This window comes from Mercenaria mercenaria, chromosome 3, assembly GCF_021730395.1.
Source record: "Mercenaria mercenaria strain notata chromosome 3, MADL_Memer_1, whole genome shotgun sequence".
NCBI lineage: Eukaryota > Metazoa > Mollusca > Bivalvia > Venerida > Veneridae > Mercenaria > Mercenaria mercenaria.
In genome coordinates, this window is record NC_069363.1 from 33,577,887 (window position 1) to 33,598,012 (window position 20,126).

The following is a 20,126-nucleotide window of genomic DNA, read 5'->3' on the forward strand; positions in this document are numbered from 1 at the left end:
CCGTCGTGCGGCGTCCGTCTGCGTCGTCCGTCAACATTTGCCTTGTGAACACTCTAGAGGCCACAGTTGTAACACAATCTTTATGAAACTTGGTCAGAATGTTTGTCTTGACGACCTCTAAGTCAAGTTTGAAACTGGGTGTCAAAAACTATGTCAGTAGGCCAGATCAAAGGAAAAGGTTGTAAACACTCTAGAGGCTACAGTTGTGACTTAATCTTTACAAAACTTGGTCAGAATGTTTATCTTGATGATCTATAGGTCAATATAGAATCTGGGTCATGTGGGGTCAAAATCTAGGTCACCGGGTCAAATGAAAGGAAACACTTATTAACAGTCTAGAGGCCACAGTTGTGGTCCTATCTTTATGAAACTTGGTCAGAATGTTTGTCTCTATGATCTCTAGGTCAAGTTTGAAACTGGGTCATGTGGGGACAAAAACTAGGTCAGTAGGCCAGATCAACTCTGGTGAGCGATATAGGGCCATCATGGCCCTCTTGTTTCCAGTAAATTTTGTAAATCTTTTATCAAGAAAAACGGAGGTCTTTAAACTACATTGTATATATTTCTCAACGGTACTGGATTAGAATGTCACACAATCGCACATCTTTCACAGGCCTCATACTGGCATATTTTTCGAAAACTAGGGTTGTTAAGTTAGGTTTTTTTCTGGTAAATTGATCAATCTTTTAACAAGAAAAACTTTGTTTTTTTTCTTTTTTGCTTTGCCTTTTTAAGGCATTGTCAGCCCTCTTTCACTAAAAATGAACTGTGCTGTTTTTTAGAAAATGCATATTATAAATCATTTTGTTTTAGTGATAATAAGGTCGTTTAGAGAGTGAGGAATGATAATTATATCGATGTAAGAAATACAAGCATCATATAGAAGCCACAGTTTATTAAGATAAAACAGAACGAGACTTTTTTACCCTTATGCTATTTTTTTTTTAATTTGTATTATACTTGACCAAACACGTTTTTAGCTCGACTATTTGAAGAATAGGTAGCGCTATTGAACCCACCCCGATTTGGTTAATTTATTGTATGTTAGGTGTTGTCTCTGAAACCACTTGTGGGAATAGATTGAAACTTCACTCACTTATTCACTGTAATTAACTGATTTTCATTGCACAGGTAACACAACTCAATTTTGCTTTTTTAAAACAACATTATGCCCCAATTTTTGGTTAAGTTTTTTTTTGTATGTAAGCTGATATCTCAGTGCTCATTAATTAGAATGAATCGAAACTTCACACACTTGCACAGGTTCGATAACATTTTTGCTGACAGTCGAAGCGCGTAGATCGTTTTATTTACCACGCATATCCATCACAATCGCTTTATCATGTCATTGTTTGCTACGATAGTGTTTACCAGAAAATACGCCAGAGTGCAGCAAAAAATCAAGGCGACATCACCGAAAGTATGGCGTCATTTGGACGTGGGGGCGGCTGTAAACAACTTTTGTAATACTGAACTATGCGCGAGTGCGAATGTAGGGATAACGCATGTTTTTTTCGTGTTATAACATCTGCAGAATCCCGAGGGATTGGTTGGTGCCCGAGCCCGTTAGGGTGTCCAGCCATCGATGCCCAGACAGGGTGGAGCCCAACAACATAGGCCAAATGCACCTGCTGCATCTCCTTCGGCATATTGGAAAAATTCAAATACAACATGTATTTGCCGTTTATGGATCATCTTCTAGTGGAGTTGGATGCAAGGTTACTATCAGCTGAGCCTAGGTTCCAAGCACAATATTTGATCCCGAAGCAAGCTCACCTTACACAGGAAATAGCGGAAGGCATCTTCACTATCTATCAGGTATCATATAATGAATATCATTATAAATCGAATAAATAAATAACACATGTGAACATATCCACTTTGCGTCCCCATTCCATCTTTTATTTAAAAACTATTGCATATCTGGTTATTTTGGCTCTTCGTTTAGTGAATTCGATCCCCACCAATGCCACAGTCTCCATATTTATTTATTTGGGTTTTACGGTGCACCAACACTGTATAGGTTATATGGCGCCAAACAGGACTAGAAATTTTGGTTCCACATCTCATTTACATCGAAATAAAAACATAAGGTATGGAATCAAAATTTACATACCTGCTGGAACCACAGTCTCCATAAAAATTTGATCTTAGACATTGCGTCTTATAGTGATTTAGCTCCCACTATTGTTTCAAGTGGGATGTCAGTTACTGAGGACAAGAAAACACTTGAACACATATAGGTAACCTAATTAGCTGAAATAAAACACATTTGATCAATGCTCCTCGTCAAATATGTTTATCCGCCCCCGTGGTCGAGTGGTTAAGGCTCTGACTTGTAATCACAATACCTCTCACTGATTGAGGATCAATCACTTAACGAGTCATGGGTTCGAGCCCCGCTACCGACCTGGCTCTTTATGTGAAGAAGTTTGCATTCTTGCCTACCTAGCGGGGTAACGCTCGGTTTTCCATTCCACACTGTCCCCCTTGGGTAGGGAAACACAGGCAGGCATGTAAGATCCTTATAGTCTCTTACGGAGGATGGGTGTCAAGTACTGGTCCTTCCCAGGAACGTTGGTTAGGGAAAATGCCCGTCTGTGCATAACTGTAATACTGTTGAAAACGGGCGTTAAACCATACAACAACATAAATATGTTCAAATTCATACATAATAATTTGGGGCGTCCGTGACCAATTGGACATTAACCACTCATTGATACGGCTTTGAGCCCTCATGTGGTAAAAATAACTTCATGTGATTAAGCTATTCAGCTCACTTGCTCTACCCAGACGCACGCCGGTATAGAAAAAATCACGGAGGTGCGCCTGGGTTCTTCCTCATTCCGAAAAAATCTTGAAGACAGTGCAAAAAGGAAAGTGGTGGTGTAGGAGTTAATGTGTCGTATGCTCAACTCGTACATTACGGGTTCGAATCCCACTGTAGTCACGACCGTACCTCCTCAATTTGACAAAAGACACTAGGTTTCAAGGACGCGAACTCGGTAAGTTTCAAGTCAAACTAAAATAAATTAGTATAAACTAAAAGCTGAAAGACACTTGCTATATGACCTATGCTGTCGACGCCAACTAAACGCTATAAAAAAAACACATTGTACACATCTTTAAATGCGTTTTTGGGTTTTAACAGACATATTTTTTTTAAAAAATAATACTAATAAGTTCTTTTTTGCAGGATGATCTTCCCGGAGAAAACTTGTATCTGGCAGAGATTAGTCGATGGAAAACACGCTGGGTTGGAAATAATGAGGCCCCGTCCAACATCACCCAAACTCTGAACAGTATAAACATGGACCTTTATCCCAACGTTTATACAATTCTGAACGTGTTTGCTTCCATGCCAGTGTCAACTGCTACAGCTGAGCGATAATTTAGCACCATGCGTCAGGTGAAGACTTAAAATTACCTCAGGAGCACTATGACAAGTAAGAGGCTTTCTGGTTTAGGGCTCCTGAACATTTACAGAGAAAAACAACTATGCTCAAAGGCAGTACTTGACATATTTTCCCAGAAGAAAGATAGGAAATGGATTTTATATTCAATGAAATGTGTAGAGTATTCACTTTGAATGGGGTTTTACGCCTTCTTCAAAACTGTACGTTAATGTTGAGTACATGTTAGTACTGTACACTATATATCAATAACAAGAGGGCCAAGACGGCCCTAGGTCGCTCACCTGAGAAACACACCATAACAGTGTTAACATGTTTGACCAATTGATTTCATGGAAACAAATATTCTGACCAATTTTCATTAATATTGGACCAAAAAAGTGGTCTCTTAAGTGTAAACAAGTATTTTCTTTGATTTGACCTAGTGACCTAGTTTTTGACCCCATATTCAAACCTGACCTAGATTTCATCAAGGCAGCCATTCCCACTAAATTTTATGAATATCCGGTGTAAAAGGCAGCCCCTATTGCGTACAAAAGATTTTTCTTCGATTTGACCGGGTGACCTAGTTTTTGACCCCAGATGACCCATATTCGAACTTGACCTAGATTTCATCCAGACAAACATTTAAATCAAATTTCCTGAAGATCCGGTGTAAAATGCAGTTCCTGTTTCATACGCAATGTTTTTCTTTGATATGACCTAGTGACCGAGTTTTTGAACCCAGATTACCAAGTTTAGTGTAAGTATTTATGTTTCATTCCTAACTGGTTACTAACCAAAAGATAGTTCTATTTTTTGTAATGCTGTCCTAGACCTTAATAAAAACAAGATAAATGCAATTGAATTTTGGTCTATATTAAAGCTTACTATTACAAATTTGGTTAAATGTGTCATTTCTGACTTAATATAAAACCATTTTGCATACTTAGTAACAATGACCTTGACCCAAGCTACCCAAAATGCAACTTAAAATGCTGGTCTCTAGGACTGTTACCTTATTTTCCATGTTTGGTATCTTAACATCATTTTTAGTAATGATCTTGACTTTGACCCAACCAACCCAAAATACAGTTGAAATGATGGCCTCCATGAAGCTTCCTAATGTCCAAGTTTGGTCACAATACCTTACTACTTACTAGAAAAAAATGTCTATTTTTAGCAACAGTGACCTTGACCCTAGTGACAAGAACACTTATAGTACTTTAGTCTCCAAGAAAGTAACATATGTACTAAGTTTAGTCACATCAAATATTGACCTATGCCATTTGCTAAGAAATATACTACATAGTAAACATTTAAGTACTAAAGGGTATAACTCTTACGTCTTCCACAAGTTCACTGAAACTTACAGAACCACATTTCCCAGTAACAGTAAACATTATCACCATGTTTTATTGAAATATATATAAATATATATATATAGTTAACATTTCACAGTTGTCTTTATTTGGAGACAGTCATAGTTTAGTACATTAAGAACAAAAAGAGAACACATTTAGTTCACTTTGTTATATTTTTATGTACAGTTATGTAAATGGGAACTATAAACTTCACAATAAAATGAAAAACAAATATGATTTTGAAGCAATAGATCACTCAACTCAGAAAATTGATGACAGAACAGACATCTTTAAAAACAAGAGCTGTCTGAGGACAGCAATGCTCGACTATTTAACAAGCCTTGTCAACTGGATGAATATAAGTGGAAAAAGGGGAACAATTTTGTAAAAATGCAAAACATAGTTATGGAACCTGTATAAAGCATGTAAGTTCATCACAGTGAACAACTGTGTGAAGTTTCAATCCATTCCCATTAGCGGGTATTGAGATACCAGCTTACATTAAAAAACTTAACCAAAAACTGCTAAGTCGAAAAAGGTGCATAATTTTGCAAAAATGCAAAGTAGTTATGGAACCTGTGCACTGAATGTCAGGTCAATGACACAGATGCTAATGCATAGGCGAGTCCAATAGCTCTACCTATTCTCTGAATAGTCTAGCTAAAAAGACAATCCTAAAGGAACATATACTACAAAAAAATTACTGTTTCATGTCTTTATTGTCTCATAACATTTAGGTCTGAGAAATAATAATTTGATACACACACATATTTTCAATATACAGGAAGAGTCTAAAATGTCAAAAAGTATTGTACGACAAACATGACCCGTATTTAGTAATGAGATTCTGTTATTTTTACGAAAGATTCTATGACAAGTTGTGAGTGAATCTACCAGTATTGCAAGTACTACCATACAGTCCAAGTTTGCTGGCAGTCTACAAAATGTACAAATACTCATGGAAGCCCTCACACCTATGTCGACATCATGTCCACAACTGTGCATGGAACTCTCAGTAGTTCTCATGGTGTAACTAATGGTGGGATCTCTCACTTGCAAATTATCAAAGAATCTCTCACAACCACAAATGGAATCACTTACAACCACATATAGAACCTCACAACTACACACAGTCTCTCACAACCACATACAGAATCTCTCACAACCACACACAGTCTCTCACAACCACATACAGAATCTCTCACAATCACACACAGTCTCTCACAACCACACACAATCTCTTACAACCACACACAGTCTCTCTCTCACAACCACATATAGAATCTCACAACTACACAGTCTCTCACAACCATGAATGGAATCTCTTACAACCACATATAGAATCTCACAACCACACACAGTCTCTCACAACCACATACAGAATCACTCACAACCACACACAGTCTCTCACAAACACACACAATCTCTTACAACCACACACAGTCCCTCTCTCATAACCACACACAAGTCTCTCTCGCATAACCACACACAGTCTTTCACAACCACACACAGTCTCTCACAACCACGAATGGAATCTCTCACAACCACATACGGAATGCCCTGCAACTACTCATTGAGTCTCTTATAACTAGATCTACTCACAACTACACATGAGATCTCACTCAATTATGTAAGGAACCTCTCATTATTAGATTCATGGACTCTGATACCACTATTCATGATATTTCTCACAAAGAATCACAGAATCTCTTACAATTACTCATGGAATCTCTCATAACTCTTTACGGAATCTCTTAAAACTACTTATGAAATCTCTCACAACTACGGTATTCATTTAATCTCTCAAAACTACTAATTGAAATTTCTCACAACTACTCATAGAATCTCCCATAACTACACATGGAATCTGTCATCACTACTTGTGGAATCCCTCACAGCTACTCCTGGAATCTTTCTAAAACAATTTAAAAATTACACATTTAGATCTCTTTTGGAAGAAAAGAGTATGTCATTAAATGTTTACAGTGGATCTGCAATCAATTAAATTAAAATGTAAGAATAACTTATGACTGAAGTTGGTTAATCTGATTTTGTTCAAGTAATGGACTAGCTTGAAACTTGCAAGTCTGATCATGTAAACTTACTTATGTTCACTGAATGCTTATAACATGTAAGATTTTCACAGCAGGTATCTTAAAGATTTGATTTTGCTATCCTGGTTCAACCAAGATTCTTGCCCATAGCCTTTGAAATACTTTCATATAACAAGAGCACCGCCTTGTGGATGCCGACGCTCATCTGACTTTTTTTTGTTTCTGTCTCTGTATAATAGAAATATTGTCCTACCTGTGTGTTTTTATGATATTTTCTACTTCCAAAAGGGGCCATAATTCTTACAAAAAGTAGGATGGAGTTATATTTCTTGCTGTACAGAGTCAGCTTTTGATGGTGAACAAGTGTTGCAAGTTTTAAAGCAATAGCTTTGACAGTTTAGGAGAAAAGATGGCCTCAACGCAAAACTTAACCAAGAAATCTAATATTTTCTAAGTCCAAAAGGGGCCATAATTCTTGCAAAAAGCAGGATGGAGTTATGTTTCTTACTGTACAGAGTCAGCTTTTGATGGTGAACAAATGTTGCAAGTTTTAAAGCAATAGCTTTGATAGTTTACAAGAAAAGCTGTCAGACCTAAACACAAAACTTAACCAAGAAATCTGATTTTTTAAGTCCAAAAGGAGCCATAATTCTTGCAAAAAGCAGGATGGAGGTTTGTTTCTTGCTGTACAGAGTCAGCTTTTGATGGTGAACAAATGTTGCAAGTTTTAAAGCAATAGTTTGGATAGTTTAGGAGAAAAGCTGATCTAAACACAAAACTTTACCAAGAAGCCTGATTTTCTAAGTCCAAAAGAGGCCATAATTCTTGCAAAAAGGAATGTAGAGTAACGATACTTGCTGTGCAGAGTTAAATTTTAATGGCAAATATCTGCTCCAAGTTTTAAAGCAATAGCTTTGACCTTTAAGGAGAAAAGTTGACCTAAACGCAAAACTTAACCAAGAAATCTGATATTTTCTAAGTCCAAAAGGGGCCATAATTCTTGCAAAAAGAGGATGGAGTTATGTTTATTGCTGTACAGAGTCAGCTATTGATGGTGAACAAGTGTTGCAAGTTTTAAAGCAATAGCTTTGAAAGTTTAGAAGAAAAACTGACCTAAACATAAAACTTAACCAGGCAACGCCAACGCCAACGCCGATCAAGTGAGGACAATAATTCATCATTTTCTTTTTGAAAAAATCAGATGAGCTAAAAACGGATAACTAATTTTCATATATGAAATCAAAACACAAATTTCTTACAAGGACATAATTATGTAATGGAGCTTTTTGTTCATTGACTATATATTTAACAAGGAAAGTGCATTATGTAATAAAATGTTGCTTAAATTGGTATTGATCACCTTAAAGACTAAACAATTCTTGATCGGAGTTCAAATCACATTCCTTTTAACCATGAAAGACTGTTAGCTAGGATGGGGATTTTAGGAGTATAGGCTGCATTAGTCAAAACAAAAAATATTCAACAATCATTCCTGTACTGTGACTGAACACTATTTGTTTTTGCATGGTTTAATGTCACACTAACACAATTATAGGTCATATGGCGACTTTCCAGCTTTTGATGGATGAAGCAGCCCCTCTGTGCATTATTTCATCATGGGCCGGCACCTCAACCTTCTGTAAGCCAGCTGGAAGGCTTCCTCACATGAAATTCAATGCCCTGAACAAGGCTTGAACCCACATTGGTAAACAGCAAGTGGTTCAATGTCAGCAAAAACTGTCACAAAGGTCCAAAATGAACTATAAGAAATTTAGATAGACTGCATACAAAACTGGGAGACAATCTGAGGTGAAGTAGCAAGATAACTGAAATGGTCAAGTCTATGACTACTAACTTTGTCTTCTAAAATTACTAACAATTATATGGATAAGAATAATACAGAGCCATTAATTTTTTCTAATCTGTATTTCATTCCAAAGTTAACAGTGTAATTTGCTCTCTTGAACCCATCAAATACAATCATGCCAGTTTTACATTGAATCAAAAATAGTTTTCAACCTTCTCATTAAAATGAATAACCATTTTACATGAATATTTACAGAGCAAAAATTTATGTTCAATCTTTAAGTCTTTTTCGTTTATGTAGTTTGCCAATTTTTAATTACCTCCCTTTCATATACATTTTTACTACCAAAGATGAGCACATTCACACAAATACTATTTTTTTAAAATGTCAAAATTTGTACTTCAACTTTAATGTTTTAAAATTTCAAAAATTTACAGTAATACCAGTTCATCCTTACAGGTCAAAAGCCTTCATTTGTGTGAACATATCAACAATATTTTGTCAAAAATATAATTATTTTTCAACTTTAATATTTGAAGGTTACAAAACAAACAACAGATGCAGTTTAATCTTACAGGTCAAAAGCCTTCAACAGTTTTGACATGAACAATACCAAAATGAAAACAAGAAACGCGGCAATGCCACGAAACCATGTTTTCAACACTTTTCATAAGAATAAACAAGAGTGCCAGAATGTCACAATATACGCCCGTCACAGCAAATTTCTTTACTCTAGCACCTGTATTTGCAGATGTAATTTTAATTTTGTGGTTGTTTAGTAATCATTGTAATTCTTTTGTTTTTCTAAGTCCACAAAAAAACTTCTTACCAGGTAGAGATACCTTAAAATACACCTAAAATTAGAAAGTAACAACTATGTAGTACCACAGAAAAGTGGTCTTGGTTTTTCCCTATGGTCAGTTATAAAAAAGTTACAATATAAGTTATTTATAGTAACAACTAAGGGAAGTTAATCATAAAAAAAAAAAAAAAATTGTAAGTCCACACAGAAATCCTTACCAGGTAAAGATTGGTCAAAATACACCTCAAAATTGGATGTAACATGCATGTTGTACTACAGAAAAGTGGTCTCGATTATTCCCTACGTCTAGTAATGAAAAAGTTACAATATAAGCTATTTATAGTAACAACAAAGGGAAGTAATTCTAAAGAAGGGAACTGCGCAAGACACTTCATCTCATGATGGTGTATAATTGTGCCAAGTTACATCAAAATCCCTCTATGCATGAAGAAGATATGCTCCGGACAAAGTTTTCATTCTTGTATCCTTTGACCTCTAAGTGTGACCTTGACCTTAGACCTAGGGACCTGGTTCTTGTGCATAACACTCCGTCTCATGATGGTGAACAATTGTGCCAACTTTCATCAAAATCCCTCCATGCATGTAGAAGATATGCTAACCCTAACCCTATTTTTAGTAACAATGACCTTGACCTTGATCCCAGAAACCCCAAAATCAATCCCAAGCTACAACTTTATATAAGTTTTCTATACACCAAGTTTCATCATGATAGCTCATTCCTAAGTTAAGTTATTGACCGGAAACCCTTTTTCTATTTTAAGTAACAGTGACCTTGACCTTGACCCCAGAAATTTCAAAATCAATCCTAGCCTTTGTCTTGATATAAGCTACATACATAACAAGTTTTATTCAAATATCTTTACCGAAACAAAAGTTATTGACCGGAAACCCTTTTTCTATTTTAAGTAACAGTGACCTTGACCTTGACCCCAGAAACCCCAAAATCAATCCCAGCCTTTGTCTTGATATAAGCTACATACATACCAAGTTTTATTCAAATATCTTTACCAAAACAAAAGTTATTGACCGAAAACGCCAGTTTGATGCCGCCGCCGCCCGCCCGACCGACATCTACCCCAATCTAATAACTCAGGTTTTCCTTGAAAACCTGGTTAACGAGTAAACAAAATGAAGCCCTGACATATTTGTTAATATTTATATACAATGTATATAGTTTATATATATAGTTCAAGTCAAACGGCAAAATTCAGTCAATCAAAGCATACAACACTGAATATAAAGCATTGGCGAACCCTCTAGTTTACAGGGTGCAATTTTAAGTCAAATACCCATAAAAATTTAGCAGCTGACACATGATGTTAATTCTGTCCCTATGATTACAGCAATCTAATTCTTAATAGGGACAATTGTCCCTACACCCGAAACATGCACCACATACCTAGAACTGAGCCCAGCGAACTAGTGACTTGTCAAAGCTTCAACAAATACTAAAAGAACAATTTGATTAATCTCAAAAATGTATAAGTTACATAAAAATAGAAATACACAAATATTTGGTAAATGCATAAATAAATATGTGACAGCAGATATACAGAGAGAATTTCAAAAGATCTTTACATACAAACAGAAATAATACTAACTACAGAGTAAAATAACAGAGCTGTGAACAATATATGTAAACTATGACTACTTCAAGTTCAAATAAACTTCTTATAGCCAAGTTACAGAAATAACAAAGAATCCTTTCTATCTAACTGACTCAAAACATATTATAAAGCTAAACTAGACATATAGTTTTTTAACATTAACTTCAATAACTTGATTATATACAGTTGAAACCCGGTATTTCAAATTTCAAGGGATTAAGCATTTTACTTCGAGATAACCAAAATTTGACTTAAATTGATTTTTGGGATGGGACATGAAAAAGTCTTCAAGATAGCCGGAATTTTGAGATAAGTGAGTTCAAAACATCAAGTTTCAACTGTTAACTCTTTGATTCAATTATGCACAACATGCATAATTGACAAAAAAGGTAAAAAATGATGAAAAAATAAATACATGTAATGATAAATTATTACTGTGAGATCAATAAATATTCATGGGGGCCTAAGTTTTGTACATTTTGCGATTGTTTCAATCAACCTAATAAAATCCTACTAAAAAGATGAAGTGGGAATCCACCAGTTTATGTCAAATGGAAAGCCATATTCAGAGCAAAAACCACAAAATGTCATACCCATGAAATCAAAAGATTTCAAGTATGTGATCTACATCAATAAACTGCAATCAGATTTACAAATGTTAATTTCAGCTGTTCATGACTGACATTTAACAAAATCATATAAATATGTTTTGCAATATTTCAATTTGGATCAGCAGATGAAAACTACTCCTGGCTGTTGTGACAAAGAAAGAAGGTGCTGGGTTCATTTTGCCATGGCAATTGATCCAATTACACATCGTGTGATAATTTTACAATAATATTTTTTTTTTTCGTTTTCATGCAAAGTATGTTACAGCACATGGAATTTCTGCAATAACAGAAAAAGTCACAATAATGCGTAACACCAAGCAATATCTAGACTTTACCACAGCAGATACAAACAACATTAAGCATTTATACATGTATAGACATGGCTAATGCTGCATTGATATGTGTAGAACTATTACACATATTTCAATATGTGTTGCATATGTCAAAGTTCAGAGCAGTTTACAAAGTACAACGTGGCATGTAAAATCTAAACTTTCAAAATCAAAACTGTCTTCATTTGTATGTAGTGAGCCAATTACATCACCTGAATATTTTAAGCAGATGCCCATTTCTTTCCTATGCAATGCATTGCACAACAAAATCTCAGCCTTTAAAACGCACAGGCTCTAATTACAACAAAACTCTGTTTGATGTTGGTGAACTTGTATGATAACATAAAATGAGTAATATTTTCCTTCTTGAAAATGCAATAGCATGTCTACCTTTCAAGTGACATAATTATGCAAATTTCAAGGAACTGACTGCATCTATTTGTATACCCTTTCAGCATATAAAATTGCACCATTAGTGTTGTACTGTTGTGCTCAACAGACTTTATGTATCATGTCCAGTTTAGTACATCTTATTTCTCTGTGCCATGCAGGCAAAACATGATGCTATAATTCTTGAACTCTTGGGTCTTTTGGAAAACTGACCTGCTGGACCCCGGCTCTCTTTAGTAACTCATTAATTGGTGCATGATCTATCTGGTTCTTATCTATATGTATGTAATGCACAACTTCTCCTGTAAAATACATTAAAATATGGCATACTTATGTCAATTATTCTTAGTTTGTATTAAGATACAGTTTTTTGTTTGTTTTTATTCCAATTTATAAAGAAATCAGATCAGCTGATTAGTGAAATGATTGTGATGTTTAAAAAGAACCTTGTAGTTTTCTCAACAAAAACTTACTAAATGGCTTATAAGCAACAACCTAAATACCTCACCAAATCAAAAGAATGCTTCAAAACCTCAACTGAAACTATACCAAATTGCTTGTTTATTTTATATACATGATGTACTAACTCAGTTTTTACCGAATAAATAGATAATAAACAAACAGCGGTTAAATTTACCTGGCCCAAGTATGAATGCACCTCCTTGTTGTTTCACATCTCCCTGCCATTCCTGTACCCGCATTATCTTCCACATACCCCGTAGTACACCCATAAATGAATTCTGCTTCACATGTTTGCTTTCTGAAAAAAAAGATTGTCATTAAGTTTAACATGTTGGTCAATAATTTTAATGATTTCAAATTAAAATTTCATTTAATTTAAGTTTCTATTTGATCAATATTATAGTTATGTTCACAAAACAATTTTCCCCATTAACTTACATGCATTTCTCATTTTTTATGAAAATGACACTGTTACTTTTTATATTTCACTCACATTACATAAACTTCATAATGAAAAAAGAATCTTTACACTTTTATGCATTTACATAGCTATAAAAAAATGAAAAAAAAAAATTAAATTCCTCATGTATATAGTACATGTCTGTCCTATTGAAGACTATGGTAAACTGTGAGAAAAATATTGATGAAAAACTTAAGCTGTTAATGTGACTTACAACACATTAAGGCCCTGACCTCCAGATTGGAATACAACAAAAACTAGGAAACTTTTAGACATGACAGAAAATTATTGCTTTAAGAATGCTTTAAAAATTAGTTACTGATAGATTATGTTATGTAAACACATAAGAATGAGTAAGTTGTTTTTACTATTTTTTCCACTTAAAATTGAAAAAAAATTGTAACAGGCAACTGGAGGTAAAACTGTTTTGATTAAAAAGCATTACATTTAATGCGTACAAATTCCTCTGTGTTGTATTGGTCAAGAACGTAGGAAATTTTTTCTTTCCAAGGCGGGCCTGGGTTTGTTTCGCAACTTAGACATTTTTTTTCTTCTTGTTTTCTCCTTTTCAAATATAGTTAAAAAAACAAAAACCATGTTCAAATGTTCATAATATGGCCAAACTTCAATTTTATGTTTGAGTGGTTTTGCAGCATGATTTATAAGATTGCTAACAATATCTCATTTTAAGAAATACAAATTATAATTGTACATGTCACAAAACTCTTGAAATATGCATGTTTTACAAAAGCTTCAAAAATAAAGTTAAATTTATGGAACAAAATGTTTTGTAAACTTCAATTTGGCATATTCTGTAGTTTTCAAAAATTCCTCTTATGATTATGTTCAACAACAGAGCTGTCTAGACAAACAGACTAAATGATAAACCAACTTTCTCTGATTTGAGCATTACTGAAACAGTGCTAAATATTGCCTGGCATATTTATCATGGTGATCCACAGGACTTTGCCTGATTAAATTGTTCTTAAAAAAGAAATAAACTTACTGCTAACATCTGTGGGTTCATATTCCTGGCCTAATTCTAATTCTTTGTATAACTCCCTGTCTGGGTCACAGTAGAATGTATAGTGAAAACCTGTTTCCTTTTTAAAGTCCTGAAAATAACACAAATTAAAGAAAATTAAATGGCTAAAAAATCTTTATATTTCTAAAGGAGGACTATTTTCAAATTTAATTTTCCTTCATAATGTAACACTTTTTGCACAGTACTTACGCTGGGCAATATTCTTTTGATGGATATGTATTTTAGTATTATTTATAACCTTTCAAAAAGTTACTGAAAAGTAAACCTTTAAAGACTAACTTTCATTAAAATGTACGAATATTCACAGAAAATGCATGTAAAACATAAAAAAAGTTAAATTTTAATCGAACAATCAGTGTATGAAATTCTACTACAAAACCGCATTTCAACAATATGTATAGACAACGGCTGAGTACTGTTAACAAATATCAGAAATATTATTGAAGATGATATACAATCATTAAGATCTTACACTGATAAATTTGTAAGGTGCTGGCCCAATAACAACTAATCTAACATCAGATGACTGTAAGTATTCTAGTGGAATCATTCCTAGGTCTTCTACATAGTCCTTTGTCACAAAATCTAGCAAGTGCTGAAAGCAAAAAAGATAACAGCTGCTATTTGAAAGATGTTGAAATGAAAACAGATTAGGCCTAAAAATTTTGTTTGATTCAGGTAAAATCCAAAACTCAACAGCTAGTTATCATGACAACTGACAAATTAAGAATCCATGCCTATTGACAGATTACCCATTGAAATTACCATTTGATGCTTAGTTAGGAAAATATGGCTACAAAACAAAATAAAAATTATAAGGAATGGGGGTTTCGCTAGGTTGGTTTGGGTAACAATAAACAAACAATACTTTTTAGGCCTTATTGTACAAATGCAACTGAAAAATTCAGACTAATATTACTGGTTTCTTGAACTTTCAATTTACTCTGTTAATGATATTTTTTAGCCAAAGAGAAAACATCTCTTTATGGCAGACATTTTCTTTCCCATTACATAAACTTTTATTTTTTAGTAAATTAATCTCTGCAAGGCAATTAATGAACTTTGCATAACCAACATATTTTAGCCGACTAACCTAATCTCTTGTGGCAGCTGCAGTGAAAATGTAAGAGCATAAGAAAACCTGTCATATTATGGCAAAATGTGTCCTCTTGTAAACTTCGTCAATACCTCAGGGGTCCACTACCTTCTGCCACCTGAGCCATTTGCTTCAATTTCAATGGCTAAAATATTTTTTATTTGGATCTAAATATATAAGACTTTATTCCGACCGCCTGAACATTTTCTCCCCGTTTTAATATTCATTTTCTTTTCTTCCAAGTACTCTGGTTTTTAATGGAACAACCTCCCATCTGAAGTTGTTCTCCAGCCTACGCTTGAATCTTTCAAGCAGGCAGTATGCCAACATACATGCAATATTAGTTGTAGCAAAGTGCGTTTTTAACCTGATTTTACTACTCTTGTCTGTATATCTTAAACACTTTTAACTTTTTCAGTCTCACTTTATCACTTTGACATCTCACTGTCAATACTTTTGAAAAAATATTTCTCTTGCACTGACAGCGCATCTGCTAATAATACCTGAAAGGGAGCTGAACATGCAGTATGTACGAAGATAGATAGAAGTCCTATACCATGACATAATTATTTCCCCACCATTTTGAAATTTGTCCTCAAATTTCAGCAGGCACTTTATAAGCAATTACAGGCGTCGTAGACTAACCATGGTCCCATGTTGGCCGCCAAATGTCACAGTGGGAACAAAAGCTGTCTCCATAGGATGACACATGCCCCTGATGGCAGTCTGAATGAATAGTTATGGCCGATGTTAGAGTTTAGGACCTTTGACCTATGGACCTGGGTCTTGAACATGACACGTCGTCTTACTGTGGTACACATTCATGCCCAATAATTTTAAAATCCATGCATGAATGACAAAGATATGGACCGGACACGCCCATCAATGCACTATCATGAAATATGACCTTTAATGTCTAAGTGTGACCTTGACCTTTGAGCTACGGACCTGGGTCTTGTGCGCTACAAGTCATCTTACTGTGGTACACAATCATGCCAAGTTATTTGAAAATCCATCCATGGATGACAAAGATATGGACCGGACACGAATGCACTATCATGAAAAATGACCTTTAACGTCTAAGTGTGACCTTGACCTTTGAGCTACGGACCTGGGTCTTGCGCGCAATATGTCGTCTTACTGTGGTACACATTCATGCCAAGTTATTTGAAAATCCATCCATCGATGACAAAGATATGGACCGGACACGAATGCACTATCATGAAAAATGACCTTTAACGTCTAAGTGTGACCTTGACCTTTGAGCTATGGACCTGGGTCTTGCGCGCAATATGTCGTCTTACTGTGGTACACATTCATGCCAAGTTATTTGAAAATCCATCCATCGATGACAAAGATATGGACCGGACACGAAAATTGCGGACAGACCGACAGACTGTTCAAAAACTATATGCCTCCCTTGGGGGGCATAAAAATGTGCAGCCAGCAAGGCTGTTGGAAGTGGCCTATAAACTAGTCAAACTAATCTGACACCTACAGTTTGTTTTATATTGTGACGGTCAAACTGCAGTGGCTGCAACAGTCAGATATTAATCAAAGGCCTGAATGGCCTGAGTCGGCTAATGATTGATGTACTGACAGTATAGTCTACCAGTTTCAGTTTGTTTTTAGTTTTTTTCTTAAAATTTCATAACACAGCCCGATATTTACCCAAAATATTATATCCGGATACGATTACACTTTTCTCCAGTTTGAACAATATATTTTACAAATTGTGATGATACGAAGACATTTAGCAGCAATTGGCAGTATCTGACATTGAAGTTTACGGTTACATTACCTCTTATTTAAATCTTTTCATAAAAAAGTTGTTTGTTTCGCCAAACATAGACGATCTACTTTCGATTTCAAAAACTACAAGAAAATACAATTTAATGTTTTGCCGATTTGTTTATTTCTCGAAAAATAAGAATTAAAATCATTTTTAATATCAGTAGTAACTAAACAAACCAGTAAGAGCTTCTTCTTCCGATAATTTATCCGTTTACTGACTGCAGAATTCAACCCACGCGAAGTTTATAGAAATCATACGATGGGTGTTTACGTTCAATGTGGGAGAATTAAAGCTGATCGGCTATGTTACCTAACGCATCCAGACGATTCAGATTTTGTTTTTAAAAAAGCATTGTGTGCGTTTCTGTAATTTTATATACGTTTTTATACGCTAAGAAATTATTAGACATGCGTATTTGCATTATTTCTATACGTAATTTACGCTAATACGCATCTTATCTGGAGCCCTGCAGTGGAACTATTTTTTGTCTTTCGCTGGATGTTACCCAAGCTTTGTAAGCCTGCGCAATTCTTAAAATGCACATTTATGCTTAATGAGTTACATTCGAGAATTGCACAATTACAAGTCATAAATATGACAGACTACATCGTATATTGGTCATAGCAAAGGGAATTGACACAACTTAACTTCATTCATGCAGTGAACTGTTTGAAATTTGAGAAATCTAATGGAACTACATCCCTTCACATGTTATTCGGTCCATTTAGAGAATCGTTGGATAGCAAGGACTCGTCAAAAGGCTTTCAGCCTTTAGCCGACTCAAAAAGCAGCCACTCAGCGACAATATTAATAAATTGAGCTTGTCTACCTATAAACCTATTATCTATTCTGCCCTTAGCCGACAGATAGACAACGTCTAAGAAAACAAATCTTTGCCTCGATTTTATTGTAAACCTCGACGTAAGAATTCATGCATCTTCATAGGTAAGCAAAAGGCTGCTAAAAACACTGGTAATCAGAAGGCGCTGAGAAGCGCATAAACGTATACAAATGGCGTACTTTATCAAAGGGCAGTAACTATTGTGATGAATTAGCAGTTAACGGCGCCTAAATTTAACAATCTCAAAGACACCTGTACAACTGAAAAAACAATAAGCGTCAACATACAAGATGAGAAGTTTTCATATATAGATATAAAAAATGAGTAGAGTAATACTGTTCCAGTACAATTATCAGTATCACTACACATTCTTATAATAAAATCAGAAAGAACATAAAACTTATTTACCCGAACAAATACAATAATTGTCTTTTGCATTTTATAAATGTCTCCAAACTTGACTTTGTTCCCCATCCCATCATACACAATTTTGTCTCTCAGTTTCTCAAAATTCACTGTGTACTCAGGTTCCTCAGTTCTGGACATTTTCAGTTCATCGACAACCTTCAGTCCTTCTTCGTCAGCTGGTTCTCTGATATCATCTTTATCATCAGCCATTCTGTGCGACTAGATACCGAAAACTATAAGGTACAGGAACAAATCAAATTCTCACATGTACTTCGCAGGTAAAAACATGTCAAAACACAGGAAGTGAACAGGTGTTTCAAGGGAGATCATTCTTAATTCTTCAATACTTCCTCCTGTTAAAACCGTGAAAAGAGCAGAAATTCACCAATATATATTAATTCTAAAATAGTTATATTTTGAATACTTATAGATACTTATAGATTTTTTTACTTACACAGTAAAATAAGACCAGGAAAGCTTCACTCATATTTAATTATTTGGATTATTTCCCTTTACACAATTAATGTTTACAGTAGCAACAACGATGCATCTGCGTAACTAGGGACTTTTGATGGGAAATAACTCGATCGGTCTTATCATAGTTTCTTTTGATAAGGTTGGTAGATTTGTGTTTCCGTGGTATGAAGTCTGAGCAGGTAATGGGCTATTTTCAAAACATGGTGAAATTGTTAGAAATCAAAGCTGCAGCTCGGATTGCTTTAAAGACTGAAAATTAGTTGCAGACAGTTTCAAAAAGGAGCGTGGATTTTGAATAAGCCTACTATAAAAAATCTATCTAAGATCTAGATATACAACATATATCTGAAAACTATCTGAAATTTATTATTTTTTTACAAAACCTCTGATTTTAGTTTTGTGATTTATGCCATAGATCTATCTTTTAAAAAATAAACAGCATGTTGTGGATGCTGGTCTGGATCCCAGCAGGCACAATCAACGTTGAAACAACGTCGACTTCAACGTTGAAATATAGATCTAGTTGGATTTGAAAGGTGAAATGACGTTTAAATTTCTACGTTGAAACAAAGTCGGGATTTCAACCATTTCTTAACCATATAATTATTTGAAACAACGTCAGGATTTCAACCATATTTCATCCACAACATGCTGTTTGTTTTAGATAGATCTACATGCATAAAGCAGAAAACTAAAATCAGAGGTTTTGTCAAAAATTAATGAATTTCAGATAGAATCTAGTTGTATTCAAAATCCAGTTTGTGTGACTTTCTTTTAGATTGAAATAGGCCTATGGTTGAAATCCTGACGTTGAAATATGGTTGAAATCAAGTACGTTGTTTCAACGTTGAAATGTCAACGTCATTTTCACCTTTTAATCCAACTTTTTAACAGAGAGATTCTCGCGCTAACGTGCTGTTATAACACCTTTTTATATATGCGTGTTCCGTGGCAAAGCGTAAACGCATTACGGCCCTAAAATAGATAATTCAAAAGGAAATGACGTAAACGTGAAAAAACAACGTAGACTTTACCGCGCATCACATGGGAATTTGATGACGTTGAGGGACACTACATTCATCTTTATTAGTTTTTATGCGTTTTATGCTAGAAAATCGTTAGCACATGTTCTTTTCGTTTTATAACATCTTCAGAATCCCTT

At 34.8% G+C, this 20,126-nt stretch overlaps 3 protein-coding genes across 3 annotated transcripts; 2 read left to right on the forward strand and 1 right to left on the reverse strand.

Moving 5' to 3' along the window:
• Positions 1 to 1,400: 1,400 nt before the first annotated feature.
• LOC128555545 (52 kDa repressor of the inhibitor of the protein kinase-like) lies at positions 1,401 to 4,759 on the forward strand. The gene is made up of 2 exons (XM_053538145.1): positions 1,401 to 1,818; positions 3,197 to 4,759. Exons 1-2 carry the CDS (start codon positions 1,672 to 1,674, stop codon positions 3,389 to 3,391), a joined length of 342 nt encoding a protein of 113 aa, XP_053394120.1. The 5' UTR covers positions 1,401 to 1,671; the 3' UTR covers positions 3,392 to 4,759.
• On the forward strand, positions 3,440 to 6,213 carry LOC128555873 (putative uncharacterized protein FLJ46204). The gene is made up of 2 exons (XM_053539653.1): positions 3,440 to 3,446; positions 5,870 to 6,213. Exons 1-2 carry the CDS (start codon positions 3,440 to 3,442, stop codon positions 6,211 to 6,213), a joined length of 351 nt encoding a protein of 116 aa, XP_053395628.1.
• LOC123525139 (peroxiredoxin-like 2C) lies at positions 5,457 to 19,854 on the reverse strand. Its single transcript, XM_045303910.2, has 6 exons — positions 19,836 to 19,854; positions 18,488 to 18,720; positions 14,820 to 14,942; positions 14,309 to 14,417; positions 13,018 to 13,140; positions 5,457 to 12,682 (listed from the first exon to the last, which is right to left on the reverse strand). The coding sequence occupies exons 2-6, from the start codon at positions 18,695 to 18,697 to the stop codon at positions 12,555 to 12,557; spliced, it is 693 nt and encodes a 230-aa protein (XP_045159845.1). The 5' UTR covers positions 18,698 to 18,720; positions 19,836 to 19,854; the 3' UTR covers positions 5,457 to 12,554.
• Positions 19,855 to 20,126: the final 272 nt, after the last annotated feature.

Coding starts and splice junctions, on each gene's coding strand:
- LOC123525139 (XM_045303910.2), bottom strand. CDS start 18,697: ATGGCTGATGATAAAGATGATATCAGAGAACCAGCTGACGAAGAAGGA. Junction 14,943..18,487: donor CAATTATTGTATTTGTTCGG/GTAAATAAGTTT, acceptor TTTTGCTTTCAG/CACTTGCTAGATTTTGTGAC. Junction 14,418..14,819: donor CACCTTACAAATTTATCAGT/GTAAGATCTTAA, acceptor TGTTATTTTCAG/GACTTTAAAAAGGAAACAGG.
- LOC128555545 (XM_053538145.1), top strand. CDS start 1,672: ATGTATTTGCCGTTTATGGATCATCTTCTAGTGGAGTTGGATGCAAGG. Junction 1,819..3,196: donor GCATCTTCACTATCTATCAG/GTATCATATAAT, acceptor TCTTTTTTGCAG/GATGATCTTCCCGGAGAAAA.